The 21136-nt window shown below is 52.6% G+C and overlaps 1 protein-coding gene across 1 annotated transcript; it reads right to left on the reverse strand.

Annotated features, from left to right (window-relative positions):
- Nucleotides 1-3512: 3512 nt before the first annotated feature.
- Nucleotides 3513-15917, reverse strand: ALDH4A1 (aldehyde dehydrogenase 4 family member A1). Its single transcript, XM_068414881.1, has 15 exons — nt 15817-15917; nt 14560-14653; nt 14189-14281; nt 14029-14076; nt 13514-13669; nt 12788-12937; nt 12591-12665; nt 10453-10640; nt 9477-9550; nt 8022-8218; nt 7581-7628; nt 7035-7187; nt 5983-6104; nt 5272-5390; nt 3513-5139 (listed from the first exon to the last, which is right to left on the reverse strand). Exons 1-15 carry the CDS (start codon nt 15849-15851, stop codon nt 5027-5029), a joined length of 1665 nt encoding a protein of 554 aa, XP_068270982.1. The 5' UTR covers nt 15852-15917; the 3' UTR covers nt 3513-5026.
- Between the last annotated feature and the right edge of the window lie 5219 nt (nt 15918-21136).

The following is a 21136-nucleotide window of genomic DNA, read 5'->3' on the forward strand; positions in this document are numbered from 1 at the left end:
TTGGATGCCCTGGGACGAGGGTGCTCTCCTCTGGAGGGATTATTTTTAATTTTTATGATTTTTAATTGCTCAGTGAGCAGTGTGGTCATGCAAAGATGGAGGGCTTATAGGGGCTTTCTGCCTTCTGGTCCCTTTATTTGCTTTCCAGGATTTTCTCCCGGCCCCAAGGAGGGGGAGTCACATCTTCCCGCGTCGCCGTGTGAGCCCAGGGGAGGTGAATCCCCTCTTTATTTATTTTAGCTGGAAGCTGACATCCTGCTGTATTCCCATGACTCCAGGACTTGGGGCTTTAGCAAAAAAATGCTAAATATTAGAAGCCTCTCAGTAATTTTGCAGCATTTTTGGAGGGGATGGGGAGCGCGGGCGCTTCCTACAGCCCTTAAAAACCACAGTTTGTTTGTTGAACGGGGCCGACACACTCGAACCCTCTCCCCTCGGTGCTGCTCGGTGTTTCTTTTCTCGCTTCTCCCATCTGCACTGTGGGAAAGTCGGGCTCTCGAGCTGAACCCTGCGGCTCCCTCCTTTCTCCCCACCTCTTTAAGCCCACCCTCTTGTCCCCCCCCACCCAGCCCTATGGCTGCTCCTCCCAGTCCCAGGCCCCACAGACTCCCAGTCTTGCAGCACAGTGGGAGTTGTGGGGCCACTGGTTTTCCCCATCCACTGAGAATGGGATGAAGTCACTAAGCCCTCGTACTGCAAACACCTCCTCCTCGCACCCCCAAGGATTCCTCTGCTCTCCCAAAGCCACAAATAACTGAAGAGACAGAGGAGGCGAAGCCTCAGGCAGAAATGGAAAGGAAGAAATAATATAAGGCAGAAAGAGAGAAAAACCAGACTAAAGGGGTCTCCATCCCCCTGGAAAAGCATCTCGGGATGCTCAGGATTTCTGGCTCTCCCGTGGTGTGTTTTTTCACCACCCACCCCTCACCTCTGTGTCTCTTTTCTCCTCAGCATCCTTTTTTTTTTCTTTTTCAAGGGATGGAAAAATAGAAAGACACGGGCTGTGCCCAGAAAATCAGTGCCCAGAGGTGGAGCAGGTGATGTGGGGCTGTTGCTGCCCCAGGACCGTAAAGCCCTGTGTGGAGAGGGGAGGGAGCATGTTTTTTGGGGTGGGGCTGGACCTGATTCAGTGGTTGCTGCCTCTGGATGGGGCAGGAGATGTACCCCATAAATAGCAGCATCCCTGCCTGGCTGCCCACGGGTGGGGGGACATGGGGGGATGGCACACAGACCTCCTTCCCCCCCACTGGCACTGTGGGGTCCGACAGGTTTTTCGGCTTAAGTAGAGCTTAATAAGTAGAGCTTATTTGTAAAGTTGGGGTTTGGCTTGGGCTCGTCTTTAAAGGTAAAAGATATTCCCTTTATCCCACAACCTGGCTCTTCCCTGCACCCTGCATGGCCCTTCACCCCCGTAGCATCTGTGCCGTGAGTTTCTTCTGGCCTCTGCCTGGGAAGTGAGGTGAACCCATAAACACAAAGTCAGAAACACTCACCCACCACCCCCTCGGCACCAGCAAAAGGTGAAAAAAGCCTCTTGGGATTGTTTAGTACTTGCCCTGCAGCCTGAAACGCTGGCTGGGCAGGAAATCTGCCCCTAGGACACCACATACAGGATTTTTAGGAGGAAATCAGACAGGCTGGGAAAGGAGGGAGCCCTAAATGCCTCCCCCAAACCAGCTTGCTGAAAAGAGGGGCACAGGACGGGCAGCAGCCTCCCCAGCAAGCATTTAAACCTCATTTATTGACTCTTCTGGGGGAGGTTAAGGGCTCTCCTCTACCCCCTGTTAAGCCAAATTTAATCTGTGGTTTAGTTTTTGTGTTATACCCCCTTTGTCCTTGGGATGTGGTGCCGGGGTTTTCCAGCCCCACGCCCCGTCCTGAATTGCAGCTGCTCCTGAGGGATGTGTTAAGAGTGAGGAATCACAAGTGTTACTTGTAGAGAGTTAAACCTTCCCTTTTTTTTTAAAAAAAAAAAAAAAAAAGCAAAATAGATGAGGTTAATATTAGGGCAGCAATTGGGAGGAAGGTGTTTGGGCTCTGTCCGAAAAGCATCGTCCTCACTCCGGACTCAACGTACCTAACGCGGGACATCGGAGGGTTTGATCTGGCAATTAGCCTCGGCCGGGGCTGCTAATGGGAGGCAGATGGAGCCGGGGGTTATTGGAGGGGAAAAAAAATCTGCTGCCTCCTAGAGCGAGCCTGGCTCAGGCTCCCGCCCGGCTCTGAGCACTTCAGGATGTGGTGGGGACCTGCCGTGAGCCAGACCAGCTCCAGAACCCTTCCGAGATGCTCCAAACCTGTTGCCTCTCTTTACTGAGCACTGCGGGATCACGCAGAGCCCCAATCTTTCCCCAGACCCCTTTCCTCATCTCTCCCTCCCTCCCCACAGATTTTTTAACCCATCCCAATGTAGGGCAGAGCAGTCCAGGAGCATCAGAGCAGGCCGGGGAGTCTGCTGTGGGGGTCCTGCCTCTCCCAAACACCTCCTGAAGCATTTAACACCTTCAAAAAGCCCCTAAATAGCATTAGGGGACTGGTTTGAAGTCACAAAAGCCATGAAATTCAGAGTTAAGGCTTAAAAAAAAAAAAAAAAAAAATCCACTTGACACTCTGGCCTTAAGTCATAAAAGGCGTGAGCCAAAGGCAGCAGCTCTCAGGAGCTCCTGGGCTGCGGCTCCCGGGATCCCCGGCGAGGCAGAGCCCTTAATGAGATGTAAATGAGCTGATGAGCCAGGCTGGAAGGGTTCAGGGATGCCCTTTGAGGAGCTTTGGGGGAAATTGGCCCAAGTTGGGTGGCAGGAGGTGACTTGGCTGAATGGGACAGCGCTGTGGTCCCACCTGGATGATCTCCAGGGCTTTGGAGACCAGCCCTGAAGTTGGTGTGAGGCTGGTGCTTTCCCTCCTGCTGTGAGATTGGGGTGGTTTTTTGTTTGGGTTTTGGGTTTTTTTTTTTTTGGAGCTGAACTGGACTCCCACGTGCCCTCCCAGTATGCAGCACGAGGCGGCTTTGTAGTAACCTGGATGATATTGAATTAGGCACTGACTCGATTGTTCCCACCTCTCTCATCCTCATGCAAGGAGAACATCTTAATTTTAGCAGAAAATAAAAAACTGGGTCTGTTTTGTTTTTTTTCTTTTTTTTTTTAACTCTCTGGGATGGGCAGCTGATTTTTGAGGGGGTCTCTGCAGTGTGAGCATGTGCACAAAGAGCTGTGACAGCCCAGGTGTCCTGGCTTAGCTGCTAAAGATGAGAGCAGAGAGGTGTTTTTCTAAGAAATAATGAGTTTACACAAGGGTTGGGTGCAGCAGCATGAAGGAGGACCTGCAGTCAGGGCCCAAAGCTGGAGAGAGCTGCTGGGACCAACAGCACCAGCCTGGTCAGGGGCTGAAGGTTTTGGGGAGTGCCTCATTGTCCCCATCTTACCACATTTCATGCACTAAAGGTACCAAATGCACGCTCCATCTGGCTCTTTATTTGGCAACACTTTGAAGAAATAACTCATACAAGAACATTAAGTTTTGTAATTTATTTTATTGTGAATTTTCTCAGTTAAACCAGGATTCACAGATATTAATGCAGCTCGTTCCTGACCTGCCTGCTAAACACCAGCCCAGGCACAGGCAAGATCAATATTTAATGCTTATTACAAGAGCCTTAACAGGGTTATCCACTCTATCTGCAAATCCTGCTAATGGAACCATTATTAATTGTCGGTGTTACAAATGCAGACGTTTCTAAATCAGAAATGATCCTGGAAGGGTGCAGGACTTTGTGGCTAAGATCCCTTTTCCTGTTTGCATTATAGGACCCACCCGGTGAGACCTCGCTGATGGGGAGGCAGAGCCCGCGCAGGTCACAGCAACGGGGGGACCACGAAGGTCAGACCAGATTTATTTAACTTCTGAACTCAGCAGCTTGCAGAGCCTCGGAGATGGGCCCGTGGCAAAGAGCAGCTCCCCAGGACACGAGTGGGGTCCTGGTCAGAGCACAACAGGCTGGGAAATGCGTCTTCCTCTAATTAGTGCAGACCTGTCGCTATCCCAGCACCTCCTGTTGATACTTAAATTCCTTTTGAGGGTGGGGGATGCTGCATCCACCCAAGCAGCTTGTGCAGGAACTTTCCTATCACTGAAACACCTTCTCTTAAAATCTTTCCACTCCCTTCCAGCGGACGTGCCAGGATCGGAGCAGGGGAAGCAGCCAAGAACCGATGGGAAGCACCGGAGGTAGCTTGGCCTTGCCACCAGCAATGAAACAGGGGGACCAAGTGGGGTGTTGCTGCTCCATCTGAGCACAGCAGGAGACCAGGTGCAAGGTAACGGGCAGGTAACCCCGGCCCTTGGCTTCAGAGGGGGGAAATAAGGCGCTTAAAAGTCATTTCTAAGCAGCACAGCACTCTCCAGGCACCATGCACCTTCTGCCAAGTTCTCCTCCTACATCAAAAGCCTTGGGGGGTGGTGGAGGCTTTCCCATTGCTCAGGAATGGGGAGAAAAATACAGCTCAGGGCTCCCACTGCACGGATCTGTGGTTTAAAACTTCCCACAGCGCCTGGTACAGGCAGCCTGGGACTTCCAGTGATTTCTGCTGGTGCAGCTCACGCTCTGCAGGGCACGGGAGGGCTTGGGGACAGAGAAGGGAGGGACATTGCTTTTTACAAGTGACCAGGACAGGACAAGCCCCTTAATGCCAATCTGCAGCTTTAATTCCAGCCCCGTCGGGAGGGAACTGCACTAGACCACTCGGGATGGACAAAACAGGAGGCAAAGGGAACCTGGGGTCCAGATATGCAACCTCACCTCCAGCCAGCCCTTAATTAATTAACTAAGCACACTTACATGACTAAGAAAACCATAAGGACTTTTTTTTGAGTTAATTTAATAATAGAAATTTGTCTTTAAAAATAAAACCTAAGCTTGTCAAGGTTACAGATCAGTAGATTTAAGTGCTTTTTTAAGCTTGCAGCTGCGAAGCCACTCTTGTGCGTCGAAGGTCAGTAGTACCGGTGCGGGGCAGGGGTGAAGGCATCACTGCATGTAGGCGTAGCGCCAGTCCGTCAGCGGCACGTGCGTTTCTTTGATGGCCTGGGGAGACGTCCAGCGCAGGATGTAGTGGGGGCCACCAGGTTTGTCATTGGTGCCTGTTGCAGAAGGGAAAAAAAAGAGTCGGTGACCACGAGATGGAGGATGGGGGACTGAGCCAGAGGGGGATGCAGCTCAACGTGCGGCCGTGCAGCTGATTTCCATCTCCAGAGAGGAGTTTGTGGTCTCACCAGAGATGCGGGAGCCTCCAAAGGGCTGCTGAGCTACAACGGCTCCTGTCGACTTATCGTTGATGTAGAAGTTGCCGGCGGCGTTGCGCAGAAGGCTCCTGGCTTCGTCGATGATTCCCCTAAGGAGGGACAGGAAGGGCTGTGACCACGACACAATGGTAAAACCTTGCGTGGGGGCCTCTTCTACACCTCTTCTACTCCTCTAGAGCAATTAAAATTGTGCAAAAAGCGTGTTTGCGTTTCTCTGTACACACTTCCAGGGCTGCACGTCGTTTAACACGCACTGAAACTGGCTGTGCATATTTAGAACTCAATTCCATTATCCCCATTTTATTTTCTTTTAGTTTGTTTCTAAGTTTTATTGTTATAAAATGAAGGTGATTGTAACTCAAGGATGGTCCCTCTGGGGTTGCACTGCTCTTGGCCCTCCTCCTGCTTAAGAGGGTTGGGTCCATCCTCCTATACGCTCCAAATGTCACCTTGGGGATAGTTTCTCACTGAAAAAAAGCATTTTTGGGCTGAGAAACCCCCTTAGGTGCCTCCCCTTCCCTCCTCAGAGGGCTAAATGCAGCGTAAGGTTTGCGGGAAACACTTTCTCTCCTCCTCAGCAGGCAGCACAGGAGGGAAGGGAGGTAGGAGGGCTCAGCCCAGAAGGGGAAGAGCATCGCTGGTGTGTGGGGATGCTGAAGGCAGAAGGGTTTGGGCACTCACTTCTCCCGGGCAAAGATCGCCCCCGTGAGGCCATAGGGCGTCGTGGTGTCGATGAGCTCCAGGACCTCCTTGTACCGCTGCTCCGGGTACACGTACACCGTCAGGACTGGGCCAAAAATTTCCTATAAAGCAAAAAATAATAAAGCACTCAGTGGGGACAGCCTCCAAAAATAAGTGGTGGGCGCTTCAGCACCCCGTTAGATAGAATCGTGAGGAAGAGGAACATCCTGATCAACAAATCAACGTTTGTTGGTCAATAGCCGGCTGAATACGAGCCAGCAGTGTGCCCAGGTGGCCAAGCTGGCCACCAGCATCCTGGCTTGTATCAGCACTGGTGTGGGCCAGCAGGACGAGGGCAGGGATCGGCCCCCCCTGGATTCAGCACTGGTGAGGCCACACCTTGAATCCTGGGGTCAGTTTTGGGCCTCTCACTACAAGAAAGACCTTGAGGTGCTGGAGTGACTCCAGAGAAGGGCAACGAAGGTGGTGAAGGGTCTGGAGCACAAGGAGAAGGGTCTGGAGAACTTCTGGGGAGCAGCTGAGGGAGCTGGGGGTGTTTAGCCTGGAGAAAAGGAGGCTGAGGGGAGACCTTCTCGCTCTCTACAACTGCCTGAAAGGAGGGTGTAGTGAGGTGGGGGTTGGTCTCCTCCCAGGTAACAAGTGACAGGACGAGAGGAAACGGCCTCAAGTTGCGCCAGGGGAGGTTTAGGTTGGAGATCAGGGACAATTTCTTCCCCGAAAGGGTTGTCAAGCACTGGAACAGGCTGCCCAGGGAACTGGTGGAGTCCCCATCCCTGGGGGGATTTAAAAGCCGTGTAGATGTGGTGCTGAGGGACATGGGTTAGTGGTGGCCTTGGCAGTGCTGGGTTAAAGGTTGGACTCGGTGATCTTAAAGGTCCTTCCCAACCCAAACGATTTGATGATTGATTCTATGACTCTATCCCTGCACCATCTTACTGTACAACTCACCTCCACGCACCCAGCAGCCATCGCGGGATGGGCACCTACAGCCCCTCTTGCCCCTTTCCCACCAGCTCCCCACAAGCTCTCACCTCTTTCATGATGGGGTCCCGCGGGTCTTTGCTCTCCACGATGCACGGCTCCACGAAGTACCCGACGCTGTCGTCGCAGCTGCCTCCTGCCAGGATGGTGAGGTTGGCTGACTTCTTGGCGTGCTCGATCCATTTCTTTATCCGTGCAAAAGACTGAGAAAAGGAAATAATAATTAAAAAAAAAAAAAAAGTGTGGGCTGGGGGGCGTCTAAAAGGAAGTTTGGGCAATCCGTTTCAGGGCTGTGCTGCTCTTAGTGCTCTTCCAGCTCAGAAGGGTGAGTGGGAGCTGGAAATATGGTCCTGGGCACCCTGAACCTTATGTCTGAGAGAGTTTCTCAGCAAAATAATCCATTTTTCAAGTGGGGCAGTGACTGAGGCATGCAATAGTCCAGGAGGGAGCAGAAGAGGGCTGATAACCAGCTCTAACTCATCACTGATGTTCATACTTTGCTGTAAGCAATAAAAAAAAAAACATTTAACCCAACATTTAATGAAGCCTGGTGGTGTTACCTTCTCATCAGTAGAAAACAGCAGAGGTGAGCTCACCTTGTCATCGATCACTGCAGAGAAAAACGTCCCAAAGTCCTGGGCGGGCTGTGGGAAGCCAGAAAGGAGGGGATGTGAGTACACACCGTGCCAAAAAAGTTAACTCTGAAATTAGGAGGAGCTGAAATTCCCCAAATAACAGCTCCCCCCTGCTCCCAACACACCCCTGGTCGAGGGCACAAGCCACCCCTTTTCAATTAGTCTGTGGTACTCGGCGACTTGCACAATCCTTCCCACAGACGCTGGCTACAAGTTAATTTCTAATCACTAAAAAAAAAAAAAGATGAAGGGGAGGAGGGGGGACTGAGGGCGGCGGTGGGGAGAACCAGTGGATAAAAAGCTCGGTTCAATAGGAATTAGTAGCCAGTTACCGCAGTCTTTAATCCCATCAACCACCCGCTGAGCCGCAAAGCCCTTCAGCAGCCCGGCAGCTCCGCTCACGTCTCCCACTTTGATCTTCCCGTGCTCCTCCAGCAGTTTCTCTTTGATCTGGGGCCACAGCGAGTCCGGGGCGTAGAGGCGAGAGCAAGCCGAGCATTTCTGGCCGCCGTACTCGAAGGCCGAGCGCAGGGTCCCGTTCACCACGCTGCCCACGTCGGCCGAGCTGTGCACCAGGTGGAAGTTCTTCCCTCCGCACTCTGGTCCCGGAGAAAGGAGGAAAAAAGGGTCAGTGAGGAGCTTTCAGGGCTGCGCTGCCTCCGGAAAGCACAAGCTACATCCAGGTCCCTCGCAAGCCCTGCCCAGTCCATGGGGAACAGGGACAGTGCCACGATGCCGGGGAGCACAACCCCAGAGCTGGAGCAGGCTCACAGAGCTGATGGAAAAGGGACCGGCCCCAGTTCCCGACCTCAGCACGGAGGCTCTGCCACCCCAGAGCGTCACTGCCTCCCGCCCGAGTGACAGCTCCCCACTGGTGGGAGCCGGTGCCATCAGCTCCTCCAAATACCCACGGGAACAGGCTTTATGCCTCTGCCATAGAGGGTGGACAGGACACAGCTCACAGGGTCATTTGCTCTCTGCTCACAAGGAGAGGAACCACAGACTGGTTTGGGTTGGAGGGACCTTAAAGCCCATCCAGTTCCAACCCCCCTGCCACGGGCAGGGACACCTTCCATCAGCCCAGGTTGCTCCCAGCCCCATCCAACCTGGTCTTGAACACTGCCAGGGAGGGGGCAGCCACAGCTGCTCTGGGCAACCTGGGCCAGGGTCTCACCACCCTCACGGCAAAGAATTTCTTCCTCATATCTCATCTCAATCTCCCCTCTTTCAGTTTAAAACCATTCCCCCTCGTCCTGTCACTCCATGTCCTTGTAAAAAGCCCCTCTCCAGCTTTCCTGTGGCCCCTTCAGGTACTGGAAGGTGCTAGAAGGTCTCCCCAGAGCCTTCTCTTCTCCAGGCTGAACAGCCCCAGCTCTCTCAGCCTGTCTCCACAGCAGAGGGGCTCCAGCCCTCTGAGCATCTCTGTGGCCTCCTCTGGACTCGCTCCAACAGTTCCGTGTCCTTCTCATGTTGGGGTCCCCAGAGCTGGACGCAGCACTGCAGGGGGGGTCTCCCGAGAGTGGAGCAGAGGGGCAGAATCCCCTCCCTCGCCCTGCTGGCCACGCTGCTGGGGATGCAGCCCAGGACACCGTTGGCTTTCTGGGCTGCCAGCGCACGTTGCCAGCTCATGGTGAGCTTCTCGTCACCCATCACCCCCAAGTCCTTCTCCTCAGGGCTGCTCTCAATCCATTCTCTGCCCGTCCTGTATTTGTGCTTGGGATTGCCCCGACCCACGTGCAGGACCTGCAGGAATCCTGGCCATCGCTTTAGTTTCTCCCGGAGCAGGGGAGAAACTGAACCCCCCAGCCCTGCATGGCCTCCCCACTCCCAAAACAAGGTGTCAGAAGTGGCCGTTACCTCCAGCCAGGCGTGGGAAATTGCGGTAGCGATCCAGGTTTTCGGATACCTGCTTCCAGAGCCGCTTGAACGTCCTGGAAGAGAAAAGAGGAGCTGGTTAGCACGCTCTTGCCTTTGCCCAGGGGTGGCACTTGGTAAAGGCACATCTGGGTGCCGTGCCCTGCTGAAGGGGACCCCAGCAAACCCCTGCGTCTAGCCCCAAAAGAAGGGATGCCTGCAAGCAGAAGAGGAGGTGCTAGCTGAGAAGGAGACCCAAGTTCTCAAAGCAATGGCACTACACAACCACCCCCTCGTTTTAAAAAAATAAGAAACTGATGCAGTGTCACAGGGCAGACCCAGGAGCGAGCGTCCAGCAGAAGTTTCTGTTCTTCTCCTCTCCCCTCCCTTCCTTTCGGTCCTTACTGTGACAAACCCCTTGGCTGCAAAACAATAAAAATGCTAATAACCTCCCACCCGGGGGCACGGCCGCTAATACTGATTTATGAGCTTCCCACCTTTAAAGCACGATGCTCATCAGACCGTGTCCTTCACCAGTGGAGCGGGGTCCCCGGGTTTAACAGCCAGTTGCAGGCTGCCAGGGCCCTCAGCGTCACTAACACACCCTGACACGCAGGCAGAGCACCAGCTTGCGAATCTACCCGGAGCTGGCATCGCTCTGCCAGCGCGGTGAGGCTCGTTAAGCCAAATCACAGCATCCCCCAGAGCCAGGGCAGTGACACACGTGAGTTTGTCTATTCTCTGTGCCTGGAGTTTAGCAACAGAAACCCCCTGCAGCAAGAAAACCTGGTTTGACACTTCTTTTCCTCAGTTTTAAAACCCTCCCTTAATTACATCGTGGAAGGACGGCCAGTTGTGTGCCTGCTGCCCTGCCCAGCGCTGTCCTACATGTTCAAAGGAGCAGCAGACGAGCCCCCAGCACCGTCTGAGCCGGCAGCTCCTCGCCCCTCTCCCCCCGCCGCTCCCCTCCCCGACGTACGGCACGCTGCCGGTGAAGTTGAGCCCGCAGAAGTGCTCGGAGCTCGTGACGGCGTCTCCAAACACGGGCCCGTCCGCCGGCACGAACTGCACGACGTTGGGAGGGAGCCCGGCTTCGAGAAGGATCTTGTAGACGGCGTAGCTGGAGAGCAGGGCGGTGTCGCTGGGCTTCCACAGGACCACGTTTCCCTGGGGGGAGAGGACAAAGCACACGAGGAAAGGCTTCAGCCCAAACACGGGGAGGCAATGCTGAAACGCTCTGGGAAAAGCCTGTCCTGGATGGGACCAGAGCAAGGGCACCTTTGGGCGATTCACACCTACCTTTTACCCCCAACATCGGGTTTGAAAGGGGCTGTGATTGCCCAGGTCAGCTCAAGGCACAAAAATCCTCCCCCTCCCCAGCACCGGGTCGCTGTGCCAGCCTTCCCCACCCTCCCTTGCCGGGGACGCAGAGCTTTGCCTTCCCTGAAGAGGAGCCGGGACACACAGACCTGTTTTATGTCTCGGGAAACAGGATTCCAGGGACTCACAGTGTGGGCAAAGCTCCTTCCTGCCCCCCCCGCTAATCCTTCCACTCCAAACAGTGAGAAAACAAAACCACACTCTGCAAAAAAATCTCCAGGCAACTGGGAAATCTAACTGGGACCACAGCTGGAGAGAGACTGGACACTGCTGTGGTGCAGCAACTGCTCCGGTGACAAGGAAATCCCTGCTCCGGACGCCGCAGTGGCATTAACCACGTTGATCTCTCCAGCTATTTAGGCAAGAACGTTTAATCCCCTGGGAAGCGCACTGTGGTGCCTAAAACACTGCGGCTGTAATTAACATCCGCCTATTAAGTACCATTTTCTCCTAAATTTAATTCCAGGTACCCCCTGCCGCTGAGCTTTCCAAGCCACCCGCTGATGCTCTGCTCCTTTTTGCCCCGGGTCCAGGGCGAGCGGGGGGATCTCATCGCGCTGCAGCAGCCCGGTGGGAATTTATCGTCACGCTCGAGGAGGAGGGAGAGGTGGGTGAGCTGCGGGATGCCCACAACAGCTCACCCAGACCTGCCTACAGGGCTTGCCCCATCCCAGCAAGGTTCATCTGCTCTGGGATGAGTTTGGATGACTCCTCCCCTGCAAAAGTGACCGGTTCAAATGCTTCACCTTGAATATGTCTTTAAACGTGATGTCCCCAAACTAAAAGCTTGGTGCTGTCCCTCATCGCAGCCCCTTCCACCTCCAACACAGGACACGACTGCTGGAGGGACCATCTTTGGTGCCAGGATGAAACCAGAGCCTAATTAGTAAAGAGCTCAGGACAATTTTGTGTTTTTTTTTTTCCATTGCAATAATAAATTAATTAATCCTGGCCCAAATTCATCAGGTTATTAGTCCCTCCCCAAAAACCCACCCTGCAAAGGCAGGTGCTCCCCGTGCTTGATGGGCACGTTGGGGTGAGACATACAAAAATGCTGTTTAACAATATTTTGACTTTTTGGACCGTCTTTCGTGTCTCCCAGGATCTCTGGTCTCCCCATTCAGTGCTCAACGCCAGGGCCATGACCTGCTCCCTCCTACCTTCACCCTAACACACCCACTGTACCCAAAAAGCATCCTCCAAGAGGAACCTGAGCAATTACAAACTGATTGCACTTCTGTGTCATGACAACACCTTGAGGCCCCTCCAGTTCACAGAGCAAGCACCACGCAGGAAAACAAAACCCTGATGTATTTCTCATCTCCCTCCTGCAGCATCCTGCCCTTCTCTCAGTCCGAAATCCAGCCTAGGAGTGAAGAGACAACTTACTTCAGCATAAAAACCCCAGAAGAGGAGGTCCGGGCAGTTTTTTCTTTTCCAACACTTCCCCCATCACACCTGTCCATGAGTGGACAGGTCGAAAATCCAGCCACTAGAATGTCTTCTTGTAATTAAAGACACCCGAGCTTAATTGCAAGGCAGCTGATTGAAATCAAGGGGACCACCCCAGGTGCCTCCTATCGAACAGCACCAGAGAACCAGGGAGGCCAAATTCACTCCTTGTGGATCCCAGACCAGGCAAACCACAGCCTCGGGGGGACCAGATCCTTCTCCCAGCCCTTCTCCAGACTGCCCCCTCCGCCCCTGGCTCTCCTTAAACCCCACCACGACACTCACCATCAGCGCCGGAGCCCCTGCCAGGTTGCCACCGATCGCCGTGAAGTTGAAGGGAGAGACAGCTGCCACGAACCCCTGTGGGTGGGAGAGGAGAGGGATGGGGCGGGTGTCCCCTCTCACCATGGCATGACACCACAGCTTGGGGCACAAAAGGGTCCTCCCGAAGCAGGGGGCACAGCCCCAGCCCTTCTCCTCACCTCCAGCCCCCGGTAGACCATGCTGTTGGTGCTGACGTCCACACTGATGGGCTGGCTGGTCTCCAGCTCCACGGCGTACTTGGCATTGAATCGGAAGAAGTCTATGAGCTCGGCAGCAGCATCGATCTCCGCCTGGATGACGGTTTTACCCTGCCGGGAGAGGCCGCGTCAAGTAAAAGCACAAATAAAAGCCGCAGCGGTGCGGCACGGCGCGTCCGGATGCGGGTTGTGGGGTGCCTCTCTCACACACCACATGCTCGCTTCCAAAAAGATGTGGCCTCCTGCAAGCCCCCCCCCATCCCACCACGTCTCCTTCGCACCGAGCGGAGGCAAACGCAGCCCGTGCCCGTGCCAGGGGATGTCACATCCACCCGTGTTCACCCTTCAGTGCCTCCCCTGGGAAAGCCAGGGCTGCTGCGGCGTTTCGCACGGGTAATCCCTGATCATCGCAGCCCATGTCAGTTGATCCTGTTGCCATGGAGGACCCTCAGCTTCACCTCCCTTCTTTCTCAGCAAAGAGGTAAGGATCAGCTTCAGGATCAGCTTCAGGACCAGCTTTAGGATCAGTCTGTTTCCCCCTGGAGCCCAGCTACAGGCACTTCTAACATTACAGCCCTTCCCAAGGCCAAGAAATCCCTTGGCAGCTCTCCCTGCCTGGCTTCCCTGGCTCCTGGCTCCCCAGATCCCCCCCCGTTCACCCCAGCTATCTGCTGGGTCAATCCTTACCTGCCCGATCATGGTTTTGGCCAGCACCTCTGCTCGCCTCGGGCCGCTCAGCATGTCAGCCGCCTTCAGGAAGATCTGGGCTCGGTCCTGGACAGGTTTCAGGTCCCATTCCTTCCTCGCTGCCAAGGCAGCGTTAATGGCTTTGTTAATGAGCTCCTGCGGAAGAAAAAGGGGAAAGGCAGCAAGGAGGAACCCACCACCTCCCCGTCACCAGGTCGGAGAGGAAAGCAAAAGGCACAAACCACATCACAACCCCAAATTTGCAGCTCCTGGGACTGATTTGTTCCAAGATCCCCTGGGACTTCAGAAGCCAACACCCACCCACCCCTGGAGCCTCCCTGCTCACAACCTGAGCAGCGATTTGCGTTTCATCCAGACTTCTAACCAGCAATCTCACCGCAAGCCTCGCGACCTGGCTGTGAGATAAGGCTCGCTAAGCCCCGGTGAAGTGCTGCTGCCTCCCTTCCTCCCCCAAAAAAATGAAAGGAAGAGGGAGGGCAATGAGGTGCACCCACCTTGTCGGCGTAGCAGTACTTGGCCACCTTGTGCGCATGGTTGAATGGCTGAAAAGAGAAGAAAAGCCTCCGTAGTTATCGGTCTGACAGACCCCCGTCCTGCCGGGCACATCCCCCTGCTCTGTTCTCACTCGTTAAATCAGTTTTCCCCCAAACTCACCGACAGCTGGTACCGCACCGTCGGCGTCCACACCTCTTCTCCCCCGATCACGCACGGGATGGCTTCTGTCTTGCCCTTCAGCTCAGCGAGCGCCTAAGCGAGGGGAGGAGAGCACGGTGGTGGGAGCTGCACGCGCAGACCTCCACCAGCCACCCCCCCCTTCCATCCTCCAAGGCAAAGGGAGACCTGGGGACAGACCTGGGAGAACGGGGACAGGAGTTACAACTCCAACTGTCCCCACAAGGAAGGAGCTGGGCTGGGCAGGACCGAGCTGCCCTCACCCCAGGAAGAAGCTCGGGGCTGCCGTGCAGAACCAGAGCACAAATCAGAACCTTAAACACCCCAAAAAGGCCGATCCCCTGCGGTGGTACCTTCTGAAGTGCTGCTCGCTCGGGGCTCCCTGGCTTAAACTCGAGGATGGGCTCGTTGGTCACCTCGATGGCCGAGCGGTGCTGCCATCTCCGCCTAGGAGAGGAGCAAGACAGACGCTGACATCTCCCCTGGTTTCCTCCTTCCCTCCACACCCCAACCTCCACGTAACACGTGTTTCATCACATAACGCTGCGCCAAAACCAGCTACACATGCCCAGGCACGGCACCGTGGTACCACGCCTGGGCTCCATCCCGCCCATCAGATGGTGATGCCGGAGCTGGGAACTGAGCCTGGACGTCTCTCCCATCTGGCTCACACAGAATCACAGAATTGTTTGGGTTGGGAAGGACCTTTAAGATCATCGAGTCCAACCATTAACCCAACACCGCCCAGCCCACCACTAACCCATGTCCCTCAGCACCACATCTACACGGCTTTTAAATCCCCCCAGGGATGGGGACTCCACCACTGCCCTGGGCAGCCTGTGCCAGTGCTTGACAACCCTTTGGGGAAGAAATTGTCCCTGATCTCCCATCTAAACCTCCCCTGGCACAACTTGAGGCCGTTTCCTCTCAATCCTATCGCTTGTTACCTGGGAGAAGAGACCGACCCCCCCCTCACTACACCCTCCTTTCAGGCAGTTGTAGAGAGAGAGAAGGTCTCCCTTCAGCCTCCTTTTCTCCAGGCTAAATCCCCCAGCTCCCTCAGCCGCCCCTCGCTCTGCTCTTTGCTATGCAGAAGGTGCTGGAAAAGGCATTTCCAAGGGATGACGCTCAGGGCGAGCTCCAAATCGCTGCGGTTCGCTCCAATGCCCCAACACCCCGCCAGCTCCTGCCAAAGTCCAGGGCGCGGGGGCAAAAGCCGGGCTGGCACGGGGCCTTGGCAGCTCCAGGCTACGTGTTTCCCAACCCCGCTTGAGCATTAAATTGCCCATTTCAGCAATACTGCCCCAAAAAAGGGGCAAAAAGGGGAAAAAAAGGCGAAGAAGGGGAGGAAGAGCCTGCGCTTGGCGGGGGGGAAGGTGCCCAGCACGAAGCACGGCAGGGCCGGGCCTGGAAAAGCGCCTAAAGGCAACGCACAGCGCAGGGGACCCGGTGCTGCCCTTGAGCCCGCACCCCGCGGGACTCCCGCCCGCAACGCCCCGCCACGCGTGGGAAGGGGGGATTCGGGGGGGTTCGCGGTTTTGCTCGGGTTTGGCAGCCCCCTCACCCCGCACCCCGAGGCAGAGGGGACGGGACGGGGCCCCCGCACTCACCCGCCGCCCCGCAGCCTGCGCAGCGCCCGCCACATCCCGGCCCACGCCGCGCTCCCCGCCCCGCGGCCGTGCCCAACTCACCGCGGGGGGGGGGGGGCTAAGACAAAACCATTAAATTAAATAACTAATTTTTAAAACGGAGGGAAGCGGGTTGTTCCCAGAGCGGCCCCACACCCGCTCAGTCACTGTGCGTGGGGCTGCGCGGCGTGTCCCCCTCCATTCCGTGGGGCGGGAGTGGGGTGTCCCCCCTCCCTTCGCGGCGGTGGTTGCGTCCGGCCAACAAGGAGGCCGCGCCCCGCAGCACGCGGGAAGGGGCGGGGCGCGGGCGGGAGCTAAAAATAATAATTAAAAAAAAAGAAATTAATTAAAAAAGAAAAACAAACCAAAGGTGCAGGAGCGGCTTTGGCTGTGGCGGGAGGTGGCGGCGGGTCCGGCCTCGGGAGCTGACCTGCGGGGGGAGAGAGACAAGCAAGCTAAAGGGGCTGCCCCAGGCCCCTCAGCAACTAAAAATTAAAAATAAAGGGGATTTTAACCCAAAATGGGGGCCTGGCCCCGGGCAGGAGGAGGCTGGGGTTTGCATGGGGTATTTTTATTTCGAGAAAGGATATCAGCACTTTAACAAGAGTTTTAGGAAGGTGTGGGGTATTTTGGGACCGCAAAGCACCTGGGGCTCCAGGGAGAGAGGAAGGTTCCCCCCCCTCCTCAGACCCAACGCAGAAGCAGCTTTTGCTTTAAAGGTGTTTTCTGCCCCAAGAATTAACACACACAGACATTAACCAGGAGTTCAGTATTTATTTTATAGGTTTTTTGTGTTGTGGTTTTTTTTTTTCTCCTCATAACCCGTTTTCATCAACAAGCTCCCGCATGCCCCCTTTGCGCAGAGAAGCCCGTGGGGTACGGGACCGATGGGGCGAGTGACGAAGGATGAACCGCTGCGGAGGGGCAGCACGGCCGAGGACGGACGGACAGGGGACGGGAGACCAGAGCGATGTACAGGGAGCTGGAGAGCAGACCTGGAAGGGGTGGGTGGGGTTGGTTTTGGCACTAAAAAAAGGAAAATGGAGATAATCCGCTGGAACTCAGAGGAGCGCGAATGCTTCTGGCTCTCACTGCGGGTGTTTCTTGGTGCCCCTGATAAAGTGGATTAGATTTCCGAAGCCTTTGATGGTCCCAAATCCACCGCCAGTGCGTGTACCGTTTGGTCTGCTTGCAACTTCCCGGGACAGACTTCCAGCCACAGAGGAAATCGATTTACATCTTGACTCCAATCAGGAGCGGGTTCATCCTTCGTCCCTTCCTCACCAGAGCTCAAATAGCATCATCAATTAAGTCTTTTTTCTTTAAAAGAAGCTAATATACAGAATATAAAGCACAATATTTACAACGGTACGGTAAACAGGTTCATTTCCACACTGATCAGTAGTCTGTTTTCATGTGTATAAAAAGAAATTCTTACATGACCTAAGAGGAACTGACAAGAAGTGACACAGCATGGGGAAAGAGTCATCAATACCCTCCACTTAAACACGTTAAATAATAAATAATCATTTTTGGCAGAACTTAGCTACGTACACTTTAGGCGCAGGAAAGGTGTTTTAAGGACTGAATTGTGTGTCTCTTTTGGTGAAACCACGTTACACAAGCAGCGTGTCTTGTGACCGAGCTTTTAATCATCTTCAACCCTCTCTAATAAACAAGAAATTCTGGGCTTTCAGATGAATTCTGCTCAGGGATCGTCAGTTTGGGCAGACCACAGGTGTTGGGTTTGTAGCCCAGTGGTACTGGGGTGCTCTGCCATGGAAAGGACATCCCTTTGAACCCACCCCAGGGTTTGTTTTAAGCATTAACGTCACTATTTCCTCCAGAGATGGAGCCAGCCAGACCTACGAGTACCACCTTTGCTTTACAGAAGTGCTTCACTGTTGGGAGTGCCTCAAATTAGGAGGGAATTGTGATTTCTAGAAGCATCAGATACCCACTTCTGAAACACAGTTTGCTGCTTCTTCAAAAGAGAAGCTTTGAAAGGCTCCCGCAAAGGCGGAAGGGTCTTAAAGACACCGAACTACACACAAAAGCAGACAAAAATAAGTAAATCAAGTGTTTTTCACTACTCTGCCAAAGACTTGGGTTCAAGACTTCGGTGTCCCCCCCTCCAGAAATAGGCTGGCAAGGGATTGAATTAAGAATTTGGCAGGTAGTGTTTCTAGTTCACCTCTAAAACCAGCATTATTAACACCAGGATATTCTGTGTTGCCTTGACTGGCAATTTCTCATTTAAAACTCAAACTGATAGAAGTTACATTCTACTAAAAGCTTAAAATCAAGCATTTGAGTGACTTAACACTGAAGGCAAAGATTTTTAAAACCTGTGTGTTCCCCTGCAACCAAGTCCTGGACCAGTGCAAAAGAATAAAAACTCAGAAGTCCTGAAGCAACATGTGGAAAATCCTCAGGGTATTATTATACCATGGAAGCACTATCGTGTCTTAATTTTGCTGTGATAAATCGTGCTTTAAACACTCAGCTCGAAAATTAAGCACTCAAACACGAAACACAGCCAGAGACTTCCCAGTATTGCAATTCTCTTCCTCGCGGGCTCCAACACAAACATTCCTCCACGTTTTTTTCCAGAGCCAAGGGAAACAGAAGGAAATAGCTGCTTTACGGAGACCGCAGCGCTGAGGCAAGGCTGTGAGCACCCACCGACCGCCAACCTTGGACTGATGACCCAGCTTGGATTTTTGCTGGCAGGAATGGTTATGGCCAAAAAAAAAATAATCATCTAATATTAGAAGTAGTTTTAGATGTATATTCAGGCACGATTCTGATCTACTATTTTGTTTCATCAAATTAATTCCAATTTATACTGGTGTAGACAATCTTTCAACCAGGTAGAATACAAAACCCGCTCTGGGGCAGATTTTAAACCTGCTGCGCTGCATCGCCCCTGGTATTTAGGGGAGGTCCTTACCCCCTCCAGCAGAATGCCTCGCAATCAGGGGAAGAAAACCAAAAAACAGGGGAAACAGCAATAATTCTGCAGTCGCAGAAAAGCTGTCACCGTGTTTTGCTTTCCCTCTTGCTCCGAGGAAGCGATGGGCCAGTGCTTCACAGCCATACCTGTTAAATTGTTTCCGTGTTGTCGCTTGAAAACCATTGGAGAATTTGGAGTCCCATCAGAGCAGAAGATACTTTACAAGGGAATAATTGCATTTGCTAACAGAATTCTGTTTGCACTTTAAAAACCTCTAATAAAAATAGAATATATACTGTGTTTTTTTATAAATAGATTACACATTTAGCTTAGATGAGTTTCATTACATTCCCCCCCCAGACACATTTTTTTTTTTTAAAGAATTTTGTTTTTTCATTGTGTGATCTAATACGATAATTACTAAGTCTTTGAAAAAAAATGTTTGTACCACATTATTCTTTGGACATTTTTGAACATGCATCCACAAAAGCAACTGCCATTTGTTTACTGAAAACATATTTTGTACAAACCCATTTTAGGAATTCGATCTGTTATTACACTGCTAACAAGCAAAAAAATTTGCTTCCTTGAAATCCCCTTTTAAAAAATGAGAAACGATGAGGAGGATTTTCTGATTGTAAGTCTAAAAAAGTGTCAATATGACACCGCATTAAGAATAGAAAACAAAAATAAAGTATTTACAGCTTTACAAAGGAAAAAAAAAAGAAAGAGGTCATCAAAATCATTTCCAGCATTTTCACCTTTTTTTTTCTGGCAAGCTTTTGATCTGGTTTCTACAAAGTGGTTAAACGCAACAGAACGGGACCACTGTCAGCTAAATCAGCAGCATCACTTGAAACTAACCCACAGACCTCTTAGGGAAACTATCAAGGACCAACCCTTGTAATTCCCAAGGGGTTGATCCACCGACTCCTATACAGCCTAAACGAAAATAAAACCCCAATCCCGAGTATGAAAACACCTTTTCTTCTTTAAAAATGGATTACATATGGTTATAAGAAACAGACACCAACAACCACGGTAATTTACTGCCATACACATCACCACCACACACGTTATTTCTACACCCTCTACTACAGACCCACATCCCTTACACTTACCAACAAATGCAACCCTATTACAGATGCTCCTCATAATTATGGCTCTGAGATAAACCACAGGTTACAGCTGGCTTGTTTCCCCAGCTGAATTTCACTTCCTTACTCAGCTCTCACCATCAAACTGAGGATATTCTTTCCTACCCTCAACATACCAGCTACTAGTTTCAAGAAACACTCAGCCTTTTCCCTACTAGGACACTGAGTATTAAAGAAAATAAAACAGCAGCTAAGCTGGACGGCCGTTGAAATTGCTCAGTTTCTCCAGTACCAAAGAGCATTTCATAACTGAGGAGAGCTGAACGCCAGCCTCCGAGGAGGCCGGTTCACTGTGCAAGTCCATGGCTGAACGATGCCTCCACCACCGTCACTAAAGCATGGCAGACATTCAGCTTTGGCAGCTGGTTTCTCAGCCTCGTGAGAAACTATATATTAGCAGCTGAAGTTCATACAGGCTTGAAAACCTTAAGAGTACTTTATTGAAAACATGCAGTCCCAGCCCCCTCAAAAAAATAACATATCTCTTGCCCCCACCCACCCCAGCTCACAGCCTTAGTGAACATGACATCTACCACTTTGGCCACCTAAGGAATAATAGGAATGAGCACTTTGGAATAAGGTTTCTTTTCCAGAGAAAAGTTATCTACATTTACATGATGCAACAGGCTTTGAAAAAGCCCCTAACCCACACCACAGGAACCAAGAAGTTGCTAGCTACTCTATGAGTAACTGCACTGAGTATTTCAGTCAGTAAGGAAACCACAAGAATATTCTGGGATCTGCTTTCTTGGACGGAAGCCATCAATTGTGGATCGTGGCCTCCACATTGTGGACCCAGATGGATTATCCTGGTACTCCTTCCCACTCTCAAAGACACAGGGAGCCCATTTGATTCACATGGCCTAAAAGCCCCATCGTGTCCAAGCAGGAGATGGATCTGAACAGCAAATGAAACTCCAGGCAGCAACATGGGAAACTTAAATTGAGAAGACGTTACCGTACTCACAGTTACGGCGTGAGCAGAAACCCTCTGAGATCCTGCTCCTCTGCGTAGCTGCGCAAGAGAGAAGCATTTCTACCCAGGAATGCACCATTTGCTGAGACACTTGGGCTCTTTTTGGAAGAAAGCAACACTGATCCATACTGGCTGTATGCTTACAGTGCAACCCTGCTGATTTCAGATCAATACCTTAAGAGAGGCTTGGGAACAATACTCAGGAAGCTAAAA

This window comes from Nyctibius grandis, chromosome 17, assembly GCF_013368605.1.
Source record: "Nyctibius grandis isolate bNycGra1 chromosome 17, bNycGra1.pri, whole genome shotgun sequence".
In the NCBI taxonomy this organism is placed as follows: Eukaryota; Metazoa; Chordata; class Aves; order Nyctibiiformes; family Nyctibiidae; genus Nyctibius; species Nyctibius grandis.